The 23,236-nt window shown below is 36.6% G+C and overlaps 1 protein-coding gene across 1 annotated transcript in view; it reads right to left on the minus strand.

Annotated features, from left to right (window-relative positions):
- The window catches only part of LOC121381143 (tetratricopeptide repeat protein 37-like), a 63,548-nt gene that overhangs the window by 23,852 nt on the left and 16,460 nt on the right, over positions 1 to 23,236 (minus strand). Inside the window, exons 12-26 of the mRNA XM_041510301.1 lie at positions 22,132 to 22,229; positions 21,028 to 21,160; positions 20,481 to 20,560; positions 19,518 to 19,617; positions 18,727 to 18,779; positions 17,481 to 17,588; positions 16,668 to 16,752; positions 15,315 to 15,346; positions 14,640 to 14,740; positions 13,637 to 13,739; positions 10,560 to 10,652; positions 4,174 to 4,269; positions 2,857 to 3,071; positions 1,425 to 1,486; positions 875 to 931 (exon numbers count right to left, since the gene is read on the minus strand). Of these exons, the coding sequence (XP_041366235.1) occupies positions 875 to 931; positions 1,425 to 1,486; positions 2,857 to 3,071; positions 4,174 to 4,269; positions 10,560 to 10,652; positions 13,637 to 13,739; positions 14,640 to 14,740; positions 15,315 to 15,346; positions 16,668 to 16,752; positions 17,481 to 17,588; positions 18,727 to 18,779; positions 19,518 to 19,617; positions 20,481 to 20,560; positions 21,028 to 21,160; positions 22,132 to 22,229 (1,416 nt within the window). The remainder of the gene's footprint in view (positions 1 to 874; positions 932 to 1,424; positions 1,487 to 2,856; positions 3,072 to 4,173; positions 4,270 to 10,559; positions 10,653 to 13,636; positions 13,740 to 14,639; positions 14,741 to 15,314; positions 15,347 to 16,667; positions 16,753 to 17,480; positions 17,589 to 18,726; positions 18,780 to 19,517; positions 19,618 to 20,480; positions 20,561 to 21,027; positions 21,161 to 22,131; positions 22,230 to 23,236) is intronic.

The raw sequence follows: 23,236 nt of genomic DNA on the forward strand, positions 1-23,236 counted from the left end.
GACTTCTCGATTATGGTAGCCCCACTCCCATGGTTAGTGATATTCAATGTTGGGCTAGTAAATAACTACTATTACCATGCCTGATGGCTAGTGGAAAACAAAAGGGGAGTCAAATGTTGCAGTTAATATGAATATCCTGACCCCACCCCAACCCCCAATGTTAGTGTTTGTAAATATGAATATCCTGACCCCACCCCAACCCCCAATGTTAGTGTGTTTAATTTCTATCTCCCTCTTTAGGTAACATATCTGATTATAACTATTATTTAGTGAAATTATATTAACTTAATGTAAAGTAGGGCTAGTTAGTTTTTAATCATGATTAGTAAATCTTAAAAATCACTGATCCCATAGCTAGTGGATTTTTAAAATAAATTATAGAAGCCCTGTATTGTATACATTTTAACAATATAAATGTACCCAATAACATGTACTATTAGATGCAAACTATAACAAATGTGTTGTGCACCATAACACACAGATGTACACTATAACACATAAATGTATGGTATAACATACAGTAAAGTACACTTATAACAAACATGCTTAGAACGAACTACTGCATAGAACGAACTGATCGTAAAGTCCCATTTTATCTCCCTATACAGTAATAATCAACTTATGCAAATGTGTACAATGAACCACTGCTATAACGAACTAACTATCATGGTCCCTTGTGGTTCGTTTTAAGAGTACTCTACTGTATATAGGTACAATTATACGACACTATAACAAATTATGTACCATATATGTTAATGCATACTGGCAGATTGTGGAATTTGTCGACAATATTTACCAACAGACAGCGGTCCTAATATTAATACATGCTTCCCCTTTAAGTCATGTACCCTGTTATATACATTACTTAGTTTACCGTAACATTATCTTCTTTCAAATACAGAGCTCCTAAATTTGTCCAAGCAATGGCATTCTGAAAACAGAACATTTAAAAACTCAAAATTTAAAAACTCAAAATGCACACCATGACTACACCTTAAAAAACCCAACAATTCAGCAGAATTCAATGTCTCGACTACTATAAACTTATTCGGTGTCGCTCATAGTTACATTCATAGATGTTCTTCTTGGTGCATGTTAAAAAAAAAAAAAATAAACACTTTTTTTTACAATTTGATTTGGCCCCTCATTTCAACTTAACAGGACACAGTTACAACTGCACTGTACTACAAAAGATTGCTAATATTGATAAATCCAAACTGAACATTGCAGAATCACTCTGGATACACCGCTTAAACTCAATGTGGCCTGGAGGGCTCAATGAGTATGACCCAAGCAGTAATTAACTTTCTGTTTTGTTAGTCTAGAGAGACTATTTGTTGTCTGAATTTAATATATGTAGTCAAACCTATTTTGTGTTAATGACAATTTAAACTTTCTTAATATAAAAATAATAATAAACTTACATTACTTTCTACTTCGATAGATTTGATGAAACAGTGCTGTGCCAATTCTGGTTTGTAGTAATCTGACAAAAAACTAAAAAAATTAATTTTAAAATCGCATTTTATGAACCCATGGATGTACATAATATGCTTAAAATCAGACATTTTGTAAAAACACACCCCCCACCCGCATGTCCATACATGCATCGACCCTTCGTCCTGAAGTATATACTGAATACAATTAGAAATTGGAATTGTGTATTAATTACACCACAGAGTTTGATACGTTTTTAAACAACGAGCTGTGAGATAAATGGTATCTAACGGACATGAATGTATTATTCTATTTCTTATATATCCTCAAAAACCAGGTTTTAAGAACATTTTAACATCTTTTTCGACTAAAAGTTATTTACAGCCTTTGTACTTGTAGCTGACTTACATGTCACAGACACATGAATGTCAGGTTAACTATACGTCACAGTGTAATCGATTTCCATCGTGTGGTGTTTCATTGGTTGTATGGCATTGGTGACCTGGTCATCACCTAGGAGCAGCCAGTCATATGTCTTGAAATTGTTAACACACGTATGCATGTTAACAACCATGTGTAACCCAAAATAACGCATGGTGTTCTCACCAACGGGTGTGTAAGAAAACATTTTAAACAATCATTTTCCCACTACATATACATGTACAGGCCTTATTCTGTAACACCGACACATTCTTGACACACGACTGGTATATCATAGGCCGTGGTATGTGCTATCCTGTTTGTGGGATGGTGCATATAAAAGATCCCTTGCTGCTAATTGAAAAGAGTAGCCCATGAAGTGGCGACAGTGGGTTTCCTCTCTCGATATCTGTGTGGTCCTTAACCATATGTCTGACGCCATATAACCATAAATAAAATGTGTTAAGTGCATAGTTAAATAAATAAAACATTTCTTTCTTTTTTATTCTGTAACACTGACACGTTCTTGGGATCACATGTACTCTTGTCACCAAACCCACCCACTCCTGCTCATCTTCACCTTCTGCATGAGATGTCTGAATCCAGGGCTTCTAGATTATGGTAGCCCCATTCCCATGGCTAGTGATATTCAATGTTGGGCTAGTAAATAATTACTATAACTAGCCTGATGGCTAGTGGGAAAAAACCCTTGTCAAATGCTGCATTTACATATTTTGTAAATATGAATATCCTTCCCCCTCTTTCCACCCCAATCTAAGGATTTTTAAGCTCAAGCTCCCTATTTAGGTGAAATATCTGATTATTACTATTAGTAAAATTATACTCATTTAAAGTAGGGCTAGTGAATATTTAATCATGGCTAGTACATTTTTAAAATCACTGATCCCATGGCTAGTGGATTTTTATAAAATTCTTGAAGCACTGCTGAATCTCCCACTGGGCATATGCCCTTTATGGACAAACCCCTAAGATACTTACATTTAGTACAAGCAAGAACACCTAGGGCATTCCAGTGTCGATAGTCAGTAGTGTCCAAACTCAAAGACTTCTTCAGAGCCTGGGCAGATTTTTCAGCCAATGATTTTGCAGCACTATCATCACTGGTCTCTACCGATTGGTGGAAATAGTTGACCCCCAGGTCATGCCACAACGAATCGGAATCTGGCATACCTTTCAGTGCTCTGCCGTAACATCTATAAGATAGAAAGAAAAAGATGGTGGAAATATTTACAAAGGAGAGCAACTACATGTACCTTGAAACTTGTGATCTGATAATAACAATCCGGTCAATGAACAAAAATATCAAACTGTGTTAATCACCCAAGGAAATAACACAAGGGTTCTATTCAGAAAAGTAAAAGTTTGTTTTGTTTAATGATACCACTAGAGCACACTGATTTATTAATCATCGGCTACTGGATGTCAAACATTTGGCAATTTTGACATAGTCCTAGAGAGAAAACCTGCTATTACATTTAATAGCAAGGGATCTTTTATATGCACCATCCCATAGACAGGATAACACATACCACAGCCTTTGATATACCAGTCATGATGCACTGGCTGGAACGAGGAATAGCCCAATGGGGCTACTGATGCGGATCGATCCCAGACCAGGTATCATGGAAGAACTTTAACATTAAGCTGCGTCCCACCCTCTATTTAGAAAGGCTCAAGTAATAGAATGTTCATGAAGATGACATATATTATGTACAGATTACAGATTATTTATTTTGGTAATTATTAAAAAAATAAACTGATGTGAATTGGTGTCACAAGTAACAGTCCATCCATGTAAATGGAGGTATGGAGATCACCAGAAATTGTACAGTGAATTATTTCACTCGTGTACTGGTTATCCAATTTCATTTGGCAAAACTGATTTACTGTTTGTGTAAAATTCACCGACTGATCAAAAAAAAGAAACAAAAAGGTTAGCAGGCTAAGTTTTGCATAACCGTTTTTCAGGTTACACAAGTTATGAATGTGTAGAAGACTGGGCACAATTTTACAAAACATCGCAAGTCTAGTTCTGCACGTAAACGTAAATTTACGACTAAACCACAATTCTTATTACTATTATAGTACAACAAATATAGTTACAAATACACATATTTCATTTTCTTTTGTCCTTAAAATAGTCCAGCTTCAGTAATGATGTAATTTTCTGCATGAAATTGATGCCAAACATGTGTAAACACACAACTGGTATAACTGCTAGTAGCAGACATAAACTTACGATGTTTAGTGAAATGGGCTCCAGAAATGTAAGACATTAAAGTAAGGACTACAAACCTTGCTCCCACTTGTAACAGCTCCAGTTTACCAATCACAGACATTGCTTTAGAATCCTTAGATGTGTTGGATGTCAGTTTTACTGGAACTTCAATGCTAGAACAAAAATGTATGACATTTTAAATTGTTTCTTTATCCACGGTCAGTTTGTAATATGCAGTTTCAAATTAGTTCATTCATTAAAGGTCCTACATGTATGTTAAAGTTGGAACTACAATATTTCATTCTTTTCACATTTATTTGTAATAAATAACTACAATTTAATCAATCCCATGCATAATCTTTTCATAATTAACTCTAGAATATATTTTAAAGTCTTGTACTGGGTGACAAGAGGGGTTTTCCAAATAATTTGTGGCTAAATATAGCATGGTCACCATTTTTGTGTTTTTTTATCAGTGGACCACAAAGAATTCTGAGTAAACTTAGTGTTGAATATGTACGCACTAAACAGTGACGTCACTAGCTAATGTGTGTGTCACACTCTCATGATTTCCCCTGGAAATATTTTTGTTCTACTAGCAAATGGAATTATTTGGTTGTAATTTATCATAGGCATATACAGCTGAAGATATAAACTTTATGTTTCAAAGCAAAAATCAAGAAATATTTTTGGCGGGAACCACCATTATTTCAACTTTGACAATAGCAGAATACAATAAATCAGCACAAATTATCCAAGCAAGATTTATTCACAGATGTAAACATGTTTACATCGGCACAAAGCATAATTATATTCTTCTATTCGTCAATGTTTGTTTTGTTTAACGACACCACTGGAGCACATTGATTAATTAATCATCGGCTGTTGGATGTCAAACATTTGGTAATTCTAACTCGTAGTCATCAGATGAAACCCGCTACATTTTCCTAATGCACATTTTCCCAGACAGGAAAGCACATACCACAGCCTTTGACCAGTTGTGGTGCACTGGTTGGAAAAAAAAAACAAAACAATCAGTTGAATTGATCCACCGAGGTGGTTTGATCCTGTGACACAAGGAACTCAACCGAGCACTCAACCGACTGAGCTAACTCCTGCCCCTTCTATTCACCAATACATTGCATTATATATTAGTGTCATGAAAATATACACCATTCTCAACAAACAAAAAAGGTATTTGTCAGAATATGTTTAACAGTGAAACCTCTCAAGACCGGACCCCTCTGTAAACCGGAATTCCCTCAAAACTGGACATTTTACACAGTCCCTTTTTAAAAACTAGGACACAAGTTAACCTCTCTAAACTGGATCCCTCTAATAACCGGACATTTGTCTTGGTATCAAGGGTATCCAGTTTAGAGGGGGTTCACTGTATTAGATATTACTGTAACAGTGTCCCAGCTTTCCACTCGTTTTCTATTCACCTATGCATTTCGTTACATATACAGGGCTCACACTGGAACATATTTTGGGTTAGACAAGTTTCAGATATGTAGAGTAATTCCTTGAAAATTATTAAAACTTGGTTAATTTAAGGAATCTTTTATTAGCCAAAGACTAACTGTTGTTGCCATTTTGTAAAAAAAATAATTACCAATTGGCTAATTTGGCAATGGACAGGGTGAGACTTGATATAACAAACTTTATTATCCACTTGGTTCAACATAACTGAGTTAATAAACACATGTAATAACAAGTGTAATGATGTAATTTTGGGAAGAAATGTTATAACATGACGTTGCTTTCACAGTCCTAGCTTAGACTGTGCATGTTAAACATGACGTTATTTCATCGTCTCCTTCTAGGTGTGGTTATAACATTTTGAGATGGCCCTTGGTATTCATTAAAAAAATAACAATAATAATATGGATAATAAAGAAAGTATTACACTCACGTGTGAGTCGTACTGATTTTAGGAAACTTGTGTTGGTATTCATGTATTACCATTGCTTTTGCTTGGACAATACAAAAATCTTGACACTTGTTTCATAAAATCAGTATGACACACAGGCTCTCAAAAGAAAGAAAGAAATGTTTATTTAACGATGCACTCAACACATTTTATTTACGGTTATATGGCGTCAGATATATGGTTAAGGACCACACAGATTTTGACAGGAAAACTGCTGTCGCCACTACATGGGCTACTCTTCCGATTAGCAGCAAGGGATCTTTTATTTGCACTTCCCACAGGCAGGATAGCACAAACCATGGCCTTTGTTGAACCAGTTATGGATCACTGGTTGGTACAAGTGGTTTACACCTACCCATTGAGCCTTGCGGAGCACTCACTCAGAGTTTGGAGTCGGTATCTGGATTAAAAATCCCATGCCTCGACTGGGATCCGAACCCAGTACTTACCAGCCTGTTGACCGATGGCCTAACCACGACGCCACCGAGGCCGGTTCACAGGCTCTCAATGATTCTCACCTGAATGTCTGGGAGGCTAGAGGATGTAGAGCTGTACAGACTCGTATAATAATCTCAATGATTCTCACCTGAATGTCTGGGAGGCTAGAGGATGTAGAACTGTACAGACTCGTATAATAATCTCTATGATTCTCACCTGAATGTCTGGGAGGCTAGAGGATGTAGAACTGTACAGACTCGTATAATAATCTCAATGATTCTCACCTGAATGTCTGGGAGGCTAGAGGATGTAGAGCTGTACAGACTCGTATAATAATCTCAATGATTCTCACCTGAATGTCTGGGAGGCTAGAGGATGTACAACTGTACAGACTCGTATAATAATCTCTATGATTCTCACCTGAATGTCTGGGAGGCTAGAGGATGTAGAACTGTACAGACTCGTATAATAATCTCAATGATTCTCACCTGAATGTCTGGGAGGCTAGAGGATGTAGAACTGTACAGACTCGTATAATAATCTCTATGATTCTCACCTGAATGTCTGGGAGGCTAGAGGATGTAGAGCTGTACAGACTCGTATAATAATCTCAATGATTCTCACCTGAATGTCTGGGAGGCTAGAGGATGTAGAGCTGTACAGACTCGTATAATAATCTCTATGATTCTCACCTGAATGTCTGGGAGGCTAGAGGATGTAGAGCTGTACAGACTCGTATAATAATCTCTATGATTCTCACCTGAATGTCTGGGAGGCTAGAGGATGTAGAACTGTACAGACTCATATAATAATCTCAATGATTCTCACCTGAATGTCTGGGAGGCTAGAGGATGTAGAACTGTACAGACTCGTATAATAATCTCAATGATTCTCACCTGAATGTCTGGGAGGCTAGAGGGTGTAGAGCTGTACAGACTCGTATAATAATCTCTATGATTCTCACCTGAATGTCTGGGAGGCTAGAGGATGTAGAGCTGTACAGACTCGTATAATAATCTCTATGATTCTCACCTGAATGTCTGGGAGGCTAGAGGATGTAGAGCTGTACAGACTCGTATAATAATCTCAATGATTCTCACCTGAATGTCTGGGAGGCTAGAGGATGTAGAGCTGTACAGACTCGTATAATAATCTCTATGATTCTCACCTGAATGTCTGGGAGGCTAGAGGATGTAGAACTGTACAGACTCGTATAATAATCTCTATGATTCTCACCTGAATGTCTGGGAGGCTAGAGGATGTAGAACTGTACAGACTCGTATAATAATCTCAATGATTCTCACCTGAATGTCTGGGAGGCTAGAGGATGTAGAACTGTACAGACTCGTATAATAATCTCTATGATTCTCACCTGAATGTCTGGGAGGCTAGAGGATGTAGAGCTGTACAGACTCGTATAATAATCTCAATGATTCTCACCTGAATGTCTGGGAGGCTAGAGGATGTAGAGCTGTACAGACTCGTATAATAATCTCTATGATTCTCACCTGAATGTCTGGGAGGCTAGAGGATGTAGAACTGTACAGACTCGTATAATAATCTCAATGATTCTCACCTGAATGTCTGGGAGGCTAGAGGATGTAGAACTGTACAGACTCGTATAATAATCTCTATGATTCTCACCTGAATGTCTGGGAGGCTAGAGGATGTAGAGCTGTACAGACTCGTATAATAATCTCTATGATTCTCACCTGAATGTCTGGGAGGCTAGAGGATGTAGAGCTGTACAGACTCGTATAATAATCTCAATGATTCTCACCTGAATGTCTGGGAGGCTAGAGGATGTAGAGCTGTACAGACTCGTATAATAATCTCTATGATTCTCACCTGAATGTCTGGGAGGCTAGAGGATGTAGAGCTGTACAGACTCGTATAATAATCTCTATGATTCTCACCTGAATGTCTGGGAGGCTAGAGGATGTAGAGCTGTACAGACTCGTATAATAATCTCTATGATTCTCACCTGAATGTCTGGGAGGCTAGAGGATATAGAACTGTACAGACTCGTATAATAATCTCAATGATTCTCACCTGAATGTCTGGGAGGCTAGAGGATGTAGAGCTGTACAGACTCGTATAATAATCTCAATGATTCTCACCTGAATGTCTGGGAGGCTAGAGGATGTAGAGCTGTACAGACTCGTATAATAATCTCTATGATTCTCACCTGAATGTCTGGGAGGCTAGAGGATGTAGAACTGTACAGACTCGTATAATAATCTCTATGATTCTCACCTGAATGTCTGGGAGGCTAGAGGATGTAGAACTGTACAGACTCGTATAATAATCTCTATGATTCTCACCTGAATGTCTGGGAGGCTAGAGGATGTAGACCTGTACAGACTCGTATAATAATCTCTATGATTCTCACCTGAATGTCTGGGAGGCTAGAGGATGTAGAGCTGTACAGACTCGTATAATAATCTCTATGATTCTCACCTGAATGTCTGGGAGGCTAGAGGATGTAGAACTGTACAGACTCGTATAATAATCTCTATGATTCTCACCTGAATGTCTGGGAGGCTAGAGGATGTAGAGCTGTACAGACTCGTATAATAATCTCTATGATTCTCACCTGAATGTCTGGGAGGCTAGAGGATGTAGAACTGTACAGACTCGTATAATAATCTCTATGATTCTCACCTGAATGTCTGGGAGGCTAGAGGATGTAGAGCTGTACAGACTCGTATAATAATCTCTATGATTCTCACCTGAATGTCTGGGAGGCTAGAGGATGTAGAGCTGTACAGACTCGTATAATAATCTCAATGATTCTCACCTGAATGTCTGGGAGGCTAGAGGATGTAGAGCTGTACAGACTCGTATAATAATCTCTATGATTCTCACCTGAATGTCTGGGAGGCTAGAGGATGTAGAGCTGTACAGACTCGTATAATAATCTCTATGATTCTCACCTGAATGTCTGGGAGGCTAGAGGATGTAGAGCTGTACAGACTCGTATAATAATCTCTATGATTCTCACCTGAATGTCTGGGAGGCTAGAGGATATAGAACTGTACAGACTCGTATAATAATCTCAATGATTCTCACCTGAATGTCTGGGAGGCTAGAGGATGTAGAGCTGTACAGACTCGTATAATAATCTCAATGATTCTCACCTGAATGTCTGGGAGGCTAGAGGATGTAGAGCTGTACAGACTCGTATAATAATCTCTATGATTCTCACCTGAATGTCTGGGAGGCTAGAGGATGTAGAACTGTACAGACTCGTATAATAATCTCTATGATTCTCACCTGAATGTCTGGGAGGCTAGAGGATGTAGAACTGTACAGACTCGTATAATAATCTCTATGATTCTCACCTGAATGTCTGGGAGGCTAGAGGATGTAGACCTGTACAGACTCGTATAATAATCTCTATGATTCTCACCTGAATGTCTGGGAGGCTAGAGGATGTAGAGCTGTACAGACTCGTATAATAATCTCTATGATTCTCACCTGAATGTCTGGGAGGCTAGAGGATGTAGAACTGTACAGACTCGTATAATAATCTCTATGATTCTCACCTGAATGTCTGGGAGGCTAGAGGATGTAGAGCTGTACAGACTCGTATAATAATCTCTATGATTCTCACCTGAATGTCTGGGAGGCTAGAGGATGTAGAGCTGTACAGACTCGTATAATAATCTCTATGATTCTCACCTGAATGTCTGGGAGGCTAGAGGATGTAGACCTGTACAGACTCGTATAATAATCTCAATGATTCTCACCTGAATGTCTGGGAGGCTAGAGGATGTAGAGCTGTACAGACTCGTATAATAATCTCTATGATTCTCACCTGAATGTCTGGGAGGCTAGAGGATGTAGAACTGTACAGACTCGTATAATAATCTCTATGATTCTCACCTGAATGTCTGGGAGGCTAGAGGATGTAGAGCTGTACAGACTCGTATAATAATCTCAATGATTCTCACCTGAATGTCTGGGAGGCTAGAGGATGTAGAACTGTACAGACTCGTATAATAATCTCAATGATTCTCACCTGAATGTCTGGGAGGCTAGAGGATGTAGAACTGTACAGACTCGTATAATAATCTCAATGATTCTCACCTGAATGTCTGGGAGGCTAGAGGATGTAGAACTGTGCAGGCATCACCGAGAAGTTTCCACAGACAGCAGAAATCTGGTCTCTGTCCTGCAGCTCTGAAAGTTAAAACACAGAATAAACCAATGTTAAGTGCAAGACACTCAGACAGTGCTTTAATAAGGTAACAAAGAAATTGTGCTAGAAAAAAACCCTGCTGTTGATATTACCACACTTTGTCTAGATAACAAAAAGTGGTGGTGGAGTGGGGGTGAGATCGAGCTTGCTACCATCACAAGGGCTAATACTACCAAATAAAATCAAGGGATGTTTTAAATACACTTGCTAACACAGGACAGCACATATCGTGACTTTATATGTACTAGTTATAAAGCACTAGCTACATAAAATACACAAATTCTGCAGAACTAAATGTCTCGCCTACCACATGGTTCATACAGAAATTTCAAACCTAAATTTAGGGGCTCTTTATAGGGACTTTTTAGGGTCAATGTAAGTAAAATGTAGGGACTAAAACTTTGCTGTCCACCATTTGCAATGACCTTCGAACTTAACAAAATAATGAGTGTTCTACAAATTTTCATAAGCATAAATACATATAATCCACATAGGTATAAATGTCTGATTCAGTTCAGATAATTTTAGAATATTCCATTTTATTTAGTTTGTACTGAGATTAAGACTCTTGATTAGTATTTTAGAAATGTGTTTTGTTTTAGAACGACCAATCAAGCGCTCTCCGAAAGTTACAAATGAATGCTTCTATGAACGATACCAAACATCGACAATGTTTTACGAATGAATCGTTGGTATAATTTTGGCATTGTTTACACACCAACGTTCGAGCGAGTACAGAGATCAACCAATGAAAGTAGATATCAATATATTTTTGGCAATTTATTTAATGTTTCTGGAAGAAGAAAAACGTCTATCGATTTCAGGGCGTATGTGGCCCAAATTAGGTCTTTTGTGAATTTGCCCGTAAAATATAGGGCTTTTTAGTGCTAGATCATCAAATCGGGCCTTTTTAGGGCAACCCTTCAAATTCAGGGCCTTTTCAAGCATGTGCAAACCTTGTACCATAAACGTTTTTAGTGCACTGTGATGAACATCCATAGGTGCAACTATAAACCAAGTTTCACTAATCTATGAGTTATAGCTGGTAAAAAACTGATCTAAACACGAAACTTTAGTGTTAAACTTTAATGCAAAAGTTGATGCCATCATCACTGCTGCTGCTACCATCAGAACAGTAACACCTATATTTGGCCTTTTTACTGCATAAAGGAAAGACAAAAATGCATTCAAACCTTTTTCCACATAAGAAAGTAACAACTTTTAGATTCTAGACTCGAAGCTTAATGATGCTACATGCATTTAATTTGTAGGCACTGCCATAAATAAGTTTCAAGACATTAACGACTTTTGTCTAGACCTGAAAGTTTTATAAGCATGGAGCCAGATGGCTGCTTAATACAGATGAAATGCACGCAGTCCTAATGAAAATTAAATGATACAGTGTGCTTCTCTATCATAGGGTCTAAACAGTTGTTTGCCAAATTGCCAAATGTGAATGATATTAAATTAAAGTTTTAATTGGAATTATTATCCAAAAAGCTCATTCTTTAATGCAGTTCTTTTAAGAGTGTTTACCAGCCTCGGTGGCATCGTGGTTAGGCCATCGGTCTACAGGCTGGTAGGTACTGGGTTCGGATCCCAGTCGAGGCATGGGATTTTTAATCCAGATACCGACTCCAAACCCTGAGTGAGTGTTCCACAAGGCTCAATGGGTAGGTGTAAACCACTTGCACCGACCAGTGATCCATAACTGGTTCAACAAAGGCCATGGTTTGTGCTATCCTGCCTGTGGGAAGCGCAAATAAAAGATCCCTTGCTGCCTGTCATAAAAGAGTAGCCTATGTGGCAACAGCAGGTTTCTTCTAAAAAACCAGTGTCAGAATAACCATATGTTTGACATCCAATAGCCTAAGATAAGATAAAAAATCAATGTGCTCTAGAGGCATCGTTAAATAAAACAAACTTTACTTTTAAAGAGTGTTACTTTAAATTTGTTATATTTGTTTGGCTAACTAAACAGGGCTTAAGACTACATCAAAGTCGAGCCGATAAACGTTGTGTCCAATATATATATGCTCAAAACAATCATACACAAATTAACTACACAAACATGTACAGACATGCTGACTCAAAATATTTCATCTCAAAACCACTGAAATGTTAACTTTAATTACATTAAAATAACTTGAAATACATTTCTGAATATTGACAACTTTCCAGCAGCGGTTAATGACAGTACTGAACTAAAACGACCTTCCTATGCTCAAATCAGTGAGATTTAAAGCCCTACTAACATTGGCCAAATTTGTGATAATGTTTTAGGTCCTGTTTACATCCGTCTATAAGGCTGTTTATTTAGGGTGTATACTACCAAATCAAATCGCATAGATGACAATAGTAACATATGTCAATTGACATAAACGCCACAGATATAAATGCTACCACTGCTCACCCTTAAAGTGAATCAGAAAAAATTGGGGGTCAAGCCGCTCTTTTCTGATATAACGGGTAGTGTCTATGACTACCCTAGTTCCACACAAAATCTGAGTACTTTTTTTAACAAGTACCCCATACATGTTTCAAGCACAAGGCTACTTGACACAGTGATACTAGATGAAATAAAATTGCATTTTTTTTTTCCCAGATGAAACTATTTTCTTTTACAACCAACATACTCACATTTATCATCAATCACAGAACTTGTGGTGTTCACTTCTCTATCAAAAGTTGGGTGCACCTCAAACTTTGACCCATTTATTTGATTTAGTAACACTACATTTATCAACATACTGACAATACTCTGAACAACAAAAGAAATGAAAATATCTGAATTTAGTTTTCTTTACTTTATTTAAAATTATAGCTTGAATACTATTAGTTTTTGTGTCTGGTAAAATTATCAAAAGTTAAAGCTCTTTTTAACAGTCTGTTTACCAAATTACATTATCATGAAAAAATAAAATATTTGCAGAACTGACAAGATAACAAAACAAGATTTGCTCACCTGACGAGGTACAAAATGGCCGCCTGACAGTCATCGCGGGCGAGATCATTGAGATACCGAGACAGATGTTGTCTAGCATGCAGTAAATATGTTTCTCCCAGTCCTGGAAAACAATATATACAAATACCTTAACATAAACACGCAGTAAATATGTTTCTCCAAGTCTTGGAAAATAACATAAACACATACATGTACCTTCATATAAACATACAGTAAATAGGTTCTCTTAGTCCTGGAAAACAGTACAATCGAATACCATAACATAAACACACAGTAAGAATATTTCTCTTAGTCCTGGAAAACGATATGAACAAGTACCTTTAAGTTAATATATACACAAAACTTAAAATATACAATTTAATAATTAACAAGTGAATGGATGAGTGGGGGAATATGTAAATGGATGGATGGATGGACGGACGGACAGATGAATGGACGGACGGATGGACAGATGGACGGATGGATGGACAGACAGATGGATGGATGAACGGATGGATGGACAGATGATGGATGGATGGATAGATGGACGGACGGACGGATGATGGATGGACGATGAATTTGATCCTTTGACCCAGGCACCTTGGGTAAGTGTTCTACCAACTGAGCTAGATGAATGAATGAATGAATGAATGAATGAATGAATGAATGAATGAATGAACGAACGAACGAATAAACAAATTTAACAACAGCTAGTGAGTCCAGTCAGTTCATACAATCATTTCATATCATGGTCATTTTGTACTATTGTAAGAAGTGATCAAAAAACAAATTACGAATTCTGCATATATCAGTTGCTGTCTATTTTCTGTCACTTTTGAGTCTTGTTGAACAATAATACTCAATAATACAAAGTACCAACATCATATTTACATTCATCAACGTAATTTTGACATTCATTAAGAAATTAACAAACTTGTGTTGCTACATATATGGCTGGACCAATGGGATGGCTTTAAATTGTAATGAATATAAAGGAATTTAATTCTTATAAATGTCAACATACCCTTCAACGCTGGGACATAATTTGGAGAAGATGTCAGTATTTGTTTATAGTCTTCAACAGCTTCTGGCAGTTCTCCCAAGGTTTGTTTGATGCTGGCTATCCTGACAGAAAAAAATTACAAATCATCAATGAGGTTTGTTTCAGTTTCCAGACTACCAACATGCGTTAACTTTTACACCACCAAATATAATATAAGTAAAGCCTGTCTTAGGCCATAGTCAAATAAATGTTAGATTTTTGTTCAATGTTTTTCAAAATCGGGGCCAAGATGGAACTTCTTTTTTTTTAAATATGTTTTCAGGACATTGAAAATACTGCATAGCAAGCATCACATATATGTATGTTTAAAACCTAGGCTTTATTTATTACAGCCTAAATCACAGAATGTTCTCAACATTTTGTCAACATACCATTGACCTCCATAAAGAGAAATAAAGACAGTGAACAAATGGATGGAATGTTCAGGAATTTAGTTTTTACACCTCAGTTTAAATGATTTTTAGTAATTTCATTCTTAAGAGAGTGCCTTTGAGGGGTGGGGGCTAAATGGACATCAGGTTCAGTGCATTATGTAAGAAACCTGTTATTACTATTATAAATACTAACTACTACTTCCATTAAATTAACATCAATATTCTTAAATATGAAAACCAACGTGTTTTGTCTAGTACTTACTGATATAAACTGTACATGGATTGTGGATCAAGCTGCAATATGAATAAAGAAACATGACAAATTAAAAATATTATGAAATCATTACCTAGATGCATGATAAATAAAAAAATATAATATTTCACCATTAGTGACATCAATAAGATAAATCATACATGGGATTACTATGTTCAAAATGTTTTAAAAATATAGTCCTGAAAACTGAAAAAAGATTTCATAGATGATTCATTGATCTTCTCTAGTATCAAAAACAACTGTTCAATATCAGAAAGGCATGCAGAAATGTTTTATCAGTTATACCAATTGTGGAACACTGGCTGGAATGAGAAATAACCAATAACAAATGATCAGCCCTCAACAGTGCAACTGATTTGGTCGCATATGCGACAATTTTTTTCATTTGGCGACAAAACCATTTCATACTATCTATATGAAAATACATGTAGGTGCCATCTGGCTCCTAGGTGAAACAGTTAACGTAAAGGCCTGATGATACCTACAACAAATTCTTAAGTCTGATGGCATGAAGAAAAAAACTAATTTAAAATGACTTGTACATTCTTGTTCACTAATTGCTTCTTGTTTAAACAAGAAAGTGTATGCTATACTTAGCTGCTTGCTGGGGAATAAAGAAGCCAAGCCGTAGTGTTTGTTTTATATTTTCTGATGATTGCATTATTTATCACTAAATCCCTTGTCGGCTTTGGTCATTAACTCCAACATACAACACAAACACAAGTTGGTTGTCAATGTACAACAAAACATAACATGGCTAGCATCACATAACACACAAAAACAAGATGGCTAGCATCACATAACACACAAAAACAAGATGGCTAGCATCACATAACGCAAAAAAACAAGATGGCTAGCATCACATAACACACAAAAACAAGATGGCTAGCATCACATAACGCACAAAAACAAGATGGCTAGCATCACATAACGCAAAAAAACAAGATGGCTAGCATCACATAAACACACAAAAACAAGATGGCTAGCATCACATAACGCACAAAAACAAGATGGCTAGCATCACATAACGCACAAAAACAAGATGGCTAGCATCACATAACGCAAAAAAACAAGATGGCTAGCATCACATAACGCAAAAAAACAAGATGGCTAGCATCACATAACGCACAAAAACAAGATGGCTAGCATCACATAACGCACAAAAACAAGATGGCTACCAACCTCTGCTGCCTTGGTGAATGCTTTAAGTGCAGCAGTGTAACTTCCTCGGTGCAGGTAACCTTCTAGCATCACAGACACAAAAAACAACATGGCTGCATCACATAACGCACAAAAACCAGGTCCTGCATCTTTTAATGCATTCAAACACTGGCTACCAACCTCTGCTGCCTTGGTGAATGCTTTAAGTGCAGCAGTGTAACTTCCTCGGTGCAGGTAACCTTCAGCAAGACACTCCCACACATGACTGAAACACAAACATACCAGGTCCTGTACTTTTAATGCATTCACACACTTTACGTACCTACATGTACATGTACACATCAGTGCATTAATGCCATTTATATTGCTATAATTGAAACACAAACATACCTGTACTTAAATATATTCATACAATTTATACTGTCATGTTTATCACACACTCACATACGACTAAAACACAAACATATCTGTACTTAAATATATTCATACCATTTATACTGTCATGTTTATCACACACCCACATACGACTAAAACACAAACATACATGTACTTCAATATATTCATACCATTTATACTGTCATGTTTATCACACACCCACATACGACTAAAACACAAACATACCTGTAGTTAAATATATTCATACCATTTATACTGTCATGTTTATCACACACCCACATACGACTAAAACACAAACATACCTGTACTTAAATATATTCATACCATTTATACTGACATGTTTATCACACACCCACATACAACTAAAACACAAACATACATGTACTTCAATATATTAATTCCATTTATATTGTCAAAACACAAACTTAGTACATGATTGTCAGTTTGTACACTCCCATCTCGAAATGGCTAAACATGCTAGCTTTACCACTGAGCTACATCACACCAACTTGAATTTGGCAACAAATTCACTAAATTACTATTAATTCCTGATATCCAGCTTAACTATATCTTGAAAGAGTAATATCCGTCACTCACTGATCTGTCGGATCTGCTCGTAGAGCCGACTGGAAGGATCGAATGGCTAGAGACGGATCTTCGTGTTTCACCTGGTACAGACCCAGACGCAGCCACGCCCACTTACCACTGGAAGGAAGGAAGAAAGAAATATTGTAATTACTGACACACTCAACACATTTTACTGACGGTTATATGGGATTGAATGTATGGTTAAGAACCAAACAGGTAATGGGAGAGGGAACACACTGCTGTTACCACGCAATGGTCTACTCTTTCTGATTAGCAGCAAGGGATCTTTTATATGCACCATCCCACAGACAGGATAGCACATACCATGGCCTTTGATATACCAGTCGTGGTGCACTGGCTGGAATGAGAAATAGCCCAATGGGCCCACCGATGGGGATCGATTCTAGACCGACCACGCATCAAGAAAATGATTTACCACTGGGCTACGTCCCACCCATATCATGAAGAGTGAATCACATTTTAAAACAAAAGTTAAAGTACACCACTAGTGCACATTAATTACTTAATCATCAGCTCTTGGATGCCAAACGTGTGGTCATTCTGAAACATAGACTTCAAAGGAAACCAGCTACGTTTCTTTTCCATCAGCAGCAAGGGATCCTTTATAAGTACTTTCCCACAGACATCACATATGAGTAGCAGTTCATACAAAAGTCGGAACAAGTAGAATTGTAGTTTCAGTTAAACATTGACAAAACGATCACAGAAACAGGTGTTTTTTTTTACCATTTCCTGATTTACAGTATTACATCTTCACTTATATAAGAGGTGACTTTAAGCACTTTGTCTAAACAAATAATATTGTATTAAATGGAGAATAACTAGTTAATGATGTCAGATATCTGCTTTATCCTGTGAAGGTAAGAATGGGTAATTCCACTCGACAGAGCCTCGCAGAATTTCTCATTCGGCATGAACAGGATAAAGCCGATATCCGACGTCATTAACTAGATATTATCTTTATCGTGCAGACCATAAACATTGAGGGGAAAAGCTATTATTTCTTTTATTTCAGCCACATTGTTCGATGACCTAGAGGTCAAATGAGTACGATGACCTAGAGGTCAAATGAGCAATTTTGTAATGTAGCTATGCGTGTGACATCATATGAGCGACGTCAAAAGTCGTAATCTGCTAGTATACATTTATGACTTTGCTTTAATCAGTCATCATAATCTGTCAACAGAAACAGTGGTTGCAGGATAAAATGGTTTCTTTCCTCATGATAACATACCATCCAGCACTAGAGCTGTTTGTCACCGACAGAAGCAGATTTCTTGCTGCTTCCTGCAATAGAGCAAAATATTCATATGTTGATATAATGATTCTTTTGTCAGTTTTATTATAAAATATTAACATTATAGCAATGAAATTAAAAAAAATTCAAAGGAACCTAATAGTATTATGACTACATGTATGTATTTATAAGTTTGCTACAGCTGAAAAATATTAATTAATGAGACCTCAATATGGACAATACATGTAGGTAAGGACAAATATGTTTATAGTTTTTTTACATGGGGATGACTTTTTAAAAATAAAATTAAAACATTTACTAAAAGTTATTTAATTTTGAGCTGACCGATTTCTAAATTGAACACAAAATATAGTATGTTTTGTAATTTACTTTTCTTCTTATGTCAAACCAAACTGAAATTATTTACAAAAAGATAAAATGAAATTATTTATAAAACAAATTTTTGTAGGATGATGGGATGGGCTATAGTTTGGAGAAACCTTAGAGGGAGTATGCAGTAGAAGAATTTAGGACATCCCATTGGCTGTTGGGATGTTTGGACCAGACTACTAACCGTAGGGGGGAGTGCACTTGTTTAAGGACAGGTAATGTGAAAAGAAATTACATTTTGCTTCTACTGGATGTAGAACAACTCAGCCTTGTAAACAAAATACCATCAAGATAATTTTCTGGAGTATAATAAACCATTTTATTACTTGTGGTATTAATAATGAATCATTTGTTACACAATACTGACAACACGCTGGGGTACTAGAAACATAAATCACCTCGTCACCAATAGTAACCATCATGTCGCAGACGGCAGCCCCAGCTTCCTCGTTCGTGTTGTCGAGATCAAACGCCTTCTGGTAACATTTCTTAGCTTTCCTGTTCAAACCAAGACAGGGTCGTTAAAAAGTTAGTTTGTTTTGTTTAATGACACCACTAGAGCATTGATTAATTGATAAATTTTATTAATCATTGACTATTGGATGTCAAACATTTAGGTTATTTTGACTTATAGTCTTAGAGAGAAAACCTGCTACATTTTTCCATTAGTAGCAATGGATCTTTTATATGGCCCCCTGCTTATAAAGCTTCTGAAGGAAATGTTTTATTTAACGACGCACTCAACACATTTTATTTACGGTTATATGGCATCGAACATATGGTTAAGGACCACACAGATACAGAGATAGGAAACCTGCTATCGCCACTTCATGGGTTACTCTTTTCGATTAGCAACAAGAGATTTTTTATATGCACCATCCCAAAGACAGGATAGTACATAACATGGCTTTTGTTACACCAGTTGTGGAGCAGTGGATGGAACGAGAAATAGCCCAATGAGTCCACTGAAAGGGATCAATCCTAGACCGACCGCGCATCAAGCGAAAGCTTTACCACTGGGCTATGTCCCACCCCTTATTTAAATAACTACATTGGTTTGAAGTTACAATGTTATTTTTTAGAATTTTATATTAATTATAATCAATCAATGGAACATCATTAAAGTACACTATCCTTATTTCGATACTTGATAAACTGCATGATAACTTTAAAAAATCTATGGCTCTTTTTATACGAGATTTGATGTCATAAAGCTGACTTCATGCCTAGAAAAATTATCATTTAATTTACCCAGTCAGTATGATTTTAATAACTTGTTTTTCTATACAGGACACATAAAAATTCAAAATGATCCTAGGTAATCAAAGAATGAAGATGGATAACAGCCAAACAGTACTTACACTTTATCATTCTGAATTTCTGCGTTGAAATGACCCAGATACAAGAAAACTTGACTGTTATAGGGATCAAGGTTGGCTGCCTGAAAAATAACAGATAAGCACAAGCTAAACAATCAAACGAGATTAAGTTTTCGACCACTAGTATTATGAAAGGGAATTATCCATCTGATAAACTCTGGAATACAGCTCAGATTCAGATATGAGCCCTATGGCACACACTGTATTTATATAAAAAAATTAAAATAAAATATAATGATTCATATTTTATAATGAATTTATATCTTGGGGAAAATAAGTATTAAAATAACTCATAAACTCATTATGCCGCTTAAAATGTTTAACAAATAAACAATGAGATGTTCTATATTTTTATTTTTTATTTCTGCATTTATATATTTTTTATTTAAGTGCTTTATTTTTGTCCTACTTGCCTCTAGAAGGAAAGATAATGTTATAAACATAATACCGGTGGTAAATACCATTTATCAAGTTATAAGTATAACACAAACAAATCCTAATCGATTCATCTCTATTACGACAAAGTAACCTTAAGAAATGCCGTGAAGCATCTTTCTCTCGACTTCTCCACCTCCTTGTTTGTTCTGAGTTCCCACAGCGTTCGGCCCAGCATGTAATACGCGTCGCTGTTACTTGGTTCCAGGAGCACAGCTTCTTCAAAACTGAAACAATGAACACAGGGGTCCACGGTTTTAGGTTTACCATGAAAATAACAATCTACAGGCAACACAATGATTATAGATTGAAATCTTTCTGGTCACTGGTCACATAACATATTGAAAATATGTACTGCTAAGACAAGTTAAGACAAATATTGTGTTTTAAGATTTTTTAAGACAAGGACGTATAATGCCAGTTAAGTTAATTTAATAATGCTATGTGTTACCCTAGAAAAGCTCGTTTTGTTTAACGATACCACTAGAGCACATTGATTTATTAATCCTTGGCTATTGGATGTCAAACATTTATTCATTTTGACATATAGTCTTAGAGAGAAAACCCGCTAGTTTTTAGTTAATAGCACGATCCCACAGACAGGACAGCACATACCACAACCTTTAATATACCAGTTGTGGTGGTGTTAACGTAAATGTAAAGTTTATGTGAACCAAGTTTTTCTTGATTTTTATAACCCATTTTTTTTGTTCGCGTTTTGGGCGGGACGTAGCCCAGTGGTAAAGCGCTCACTTGATGTGCAGTCGGTTTGGGATCGATCCCCGTCGGTGGGCCCATTGGGCTATTTCTTGCTCCAGCCAGTGCACTACAATTGGTACATCAAAGACCGTGGTATGTGCTACCCTGTCTATGGGATGGTGCATCTAAAAGATCCCTTGCTGCTAATCGAAAAGAGTAGCCTATGAAGTGGCGACAGTGGGTTTTCTCCCTCAATATCTGTGTGGTCCTTAACCATATGTCCGATGCCATATAACCATAAAAAAAGAAAAAAAAAGAGAGTTAAGTGCGTCGTTAAATAAACCCATTTCCTTCCTTGTTCGTGCTTTAAATATAGGACATAATTTACATGTCCAGTCATGGCAGTTTATGGAAAAAATTTAATGGGTTATCTTAAAATGTTTTTGTGTAAATAGTTTATGCCAAATGTTTTATTCTCAGAGGCGTAAATTAAAGTTACCTTTTTAAAGCTTTTTCAAACTGATCGGACATAAAATGTATCCAACCCTGGATGATTAGTTTCTTTCCTTCATCCAATGAAGAAGACGCAATGCAATTCTGAAAAATTTAAATGTAATTTATCTTAAATATGTCAAATTCAATGTCAAAATTGTATGTCTGTACCAGAGAAAGAGAAATCCTATTCATATATTGCAGTATGTAATGGAAACACACCAAAAGTCTCACTACACAGATGTCATCTGATTGAAACCCATGTTAAATTGCCCAACTTCAAATGAAGATTGCCAATAGAACTGGTTCTCATTAGCATTAACATATACCACTGTGAACATACATTATATATTAAGAATTTATTTTCACTCCAAAATTTCCGTCTCAGTTGTTTTGCTATATGACTGCATCTGGCTGTAGTATCTGTCCGAACAGATGGTGCAGGAACCGTTTCACACAGGTTACCTGTACCATTGTACACTCATGTCCCAAAATGTCAATGCATAATATTACAAGATGACAGGGCAAAATTCAGCCAGAGAGCTTATCACTGAAAAAGAGAATTGCATTAATTCATCCACAATTACTAGAACTGAAGATGTGAATGTGCCACAATTAGGAACTACAGAGTATCGAGATGAATGAACTCTCACCTAGAAGTGAACTGTGTAGTGAGACCCAAAAAAAGACAACCAAACTTCAGAATGCATGCATTTTTTTCAGAAAAAACGGAAGACCAAGGGGCCTATTATCACCCAATTTTCACTTTTCTAAGCTATTTACAAGTAGAAATGGGTAAAACAGATTCAGCCAGATTAAGACTGAAATTCAAGTACTGGCAAGTGCTAGGAAAGGTTATTCACTGATTTCTGTGTCTGCCAAATGTACTCGCATGCAAAAGGTTGTGTGTATTATACAGTGAATCAATAAAATTGTGTCTAAATATGTACATACATATACTTCAAATTGATTAATATGGCAGTCAAATTGTAAATCATTAAACAGGGATGGGAACTGGTGAACTGTAAAAAAGAGGAAATCTAGAGAGGTCCCAGAAATTCTTGAAATCCTAGGTTAAAATCTGTGCCATCAGACACATTTTGGAGGAAAGG

This window comes from Gigantopelta aegis, chromosome 2 (assembly GCF_016097555.1).
Source record: "Gigantopelta aegis isolate Gae_Host chromosome 2, Gae_host_genome, whole genome shotgun sequence".
Lineage (NCBI taxonomy): Eukaryota > Metazoa > Mollusca > Gastropoda > Neomphalida > Peltospiridae > Gigantopelta > Gigantopelta aegis.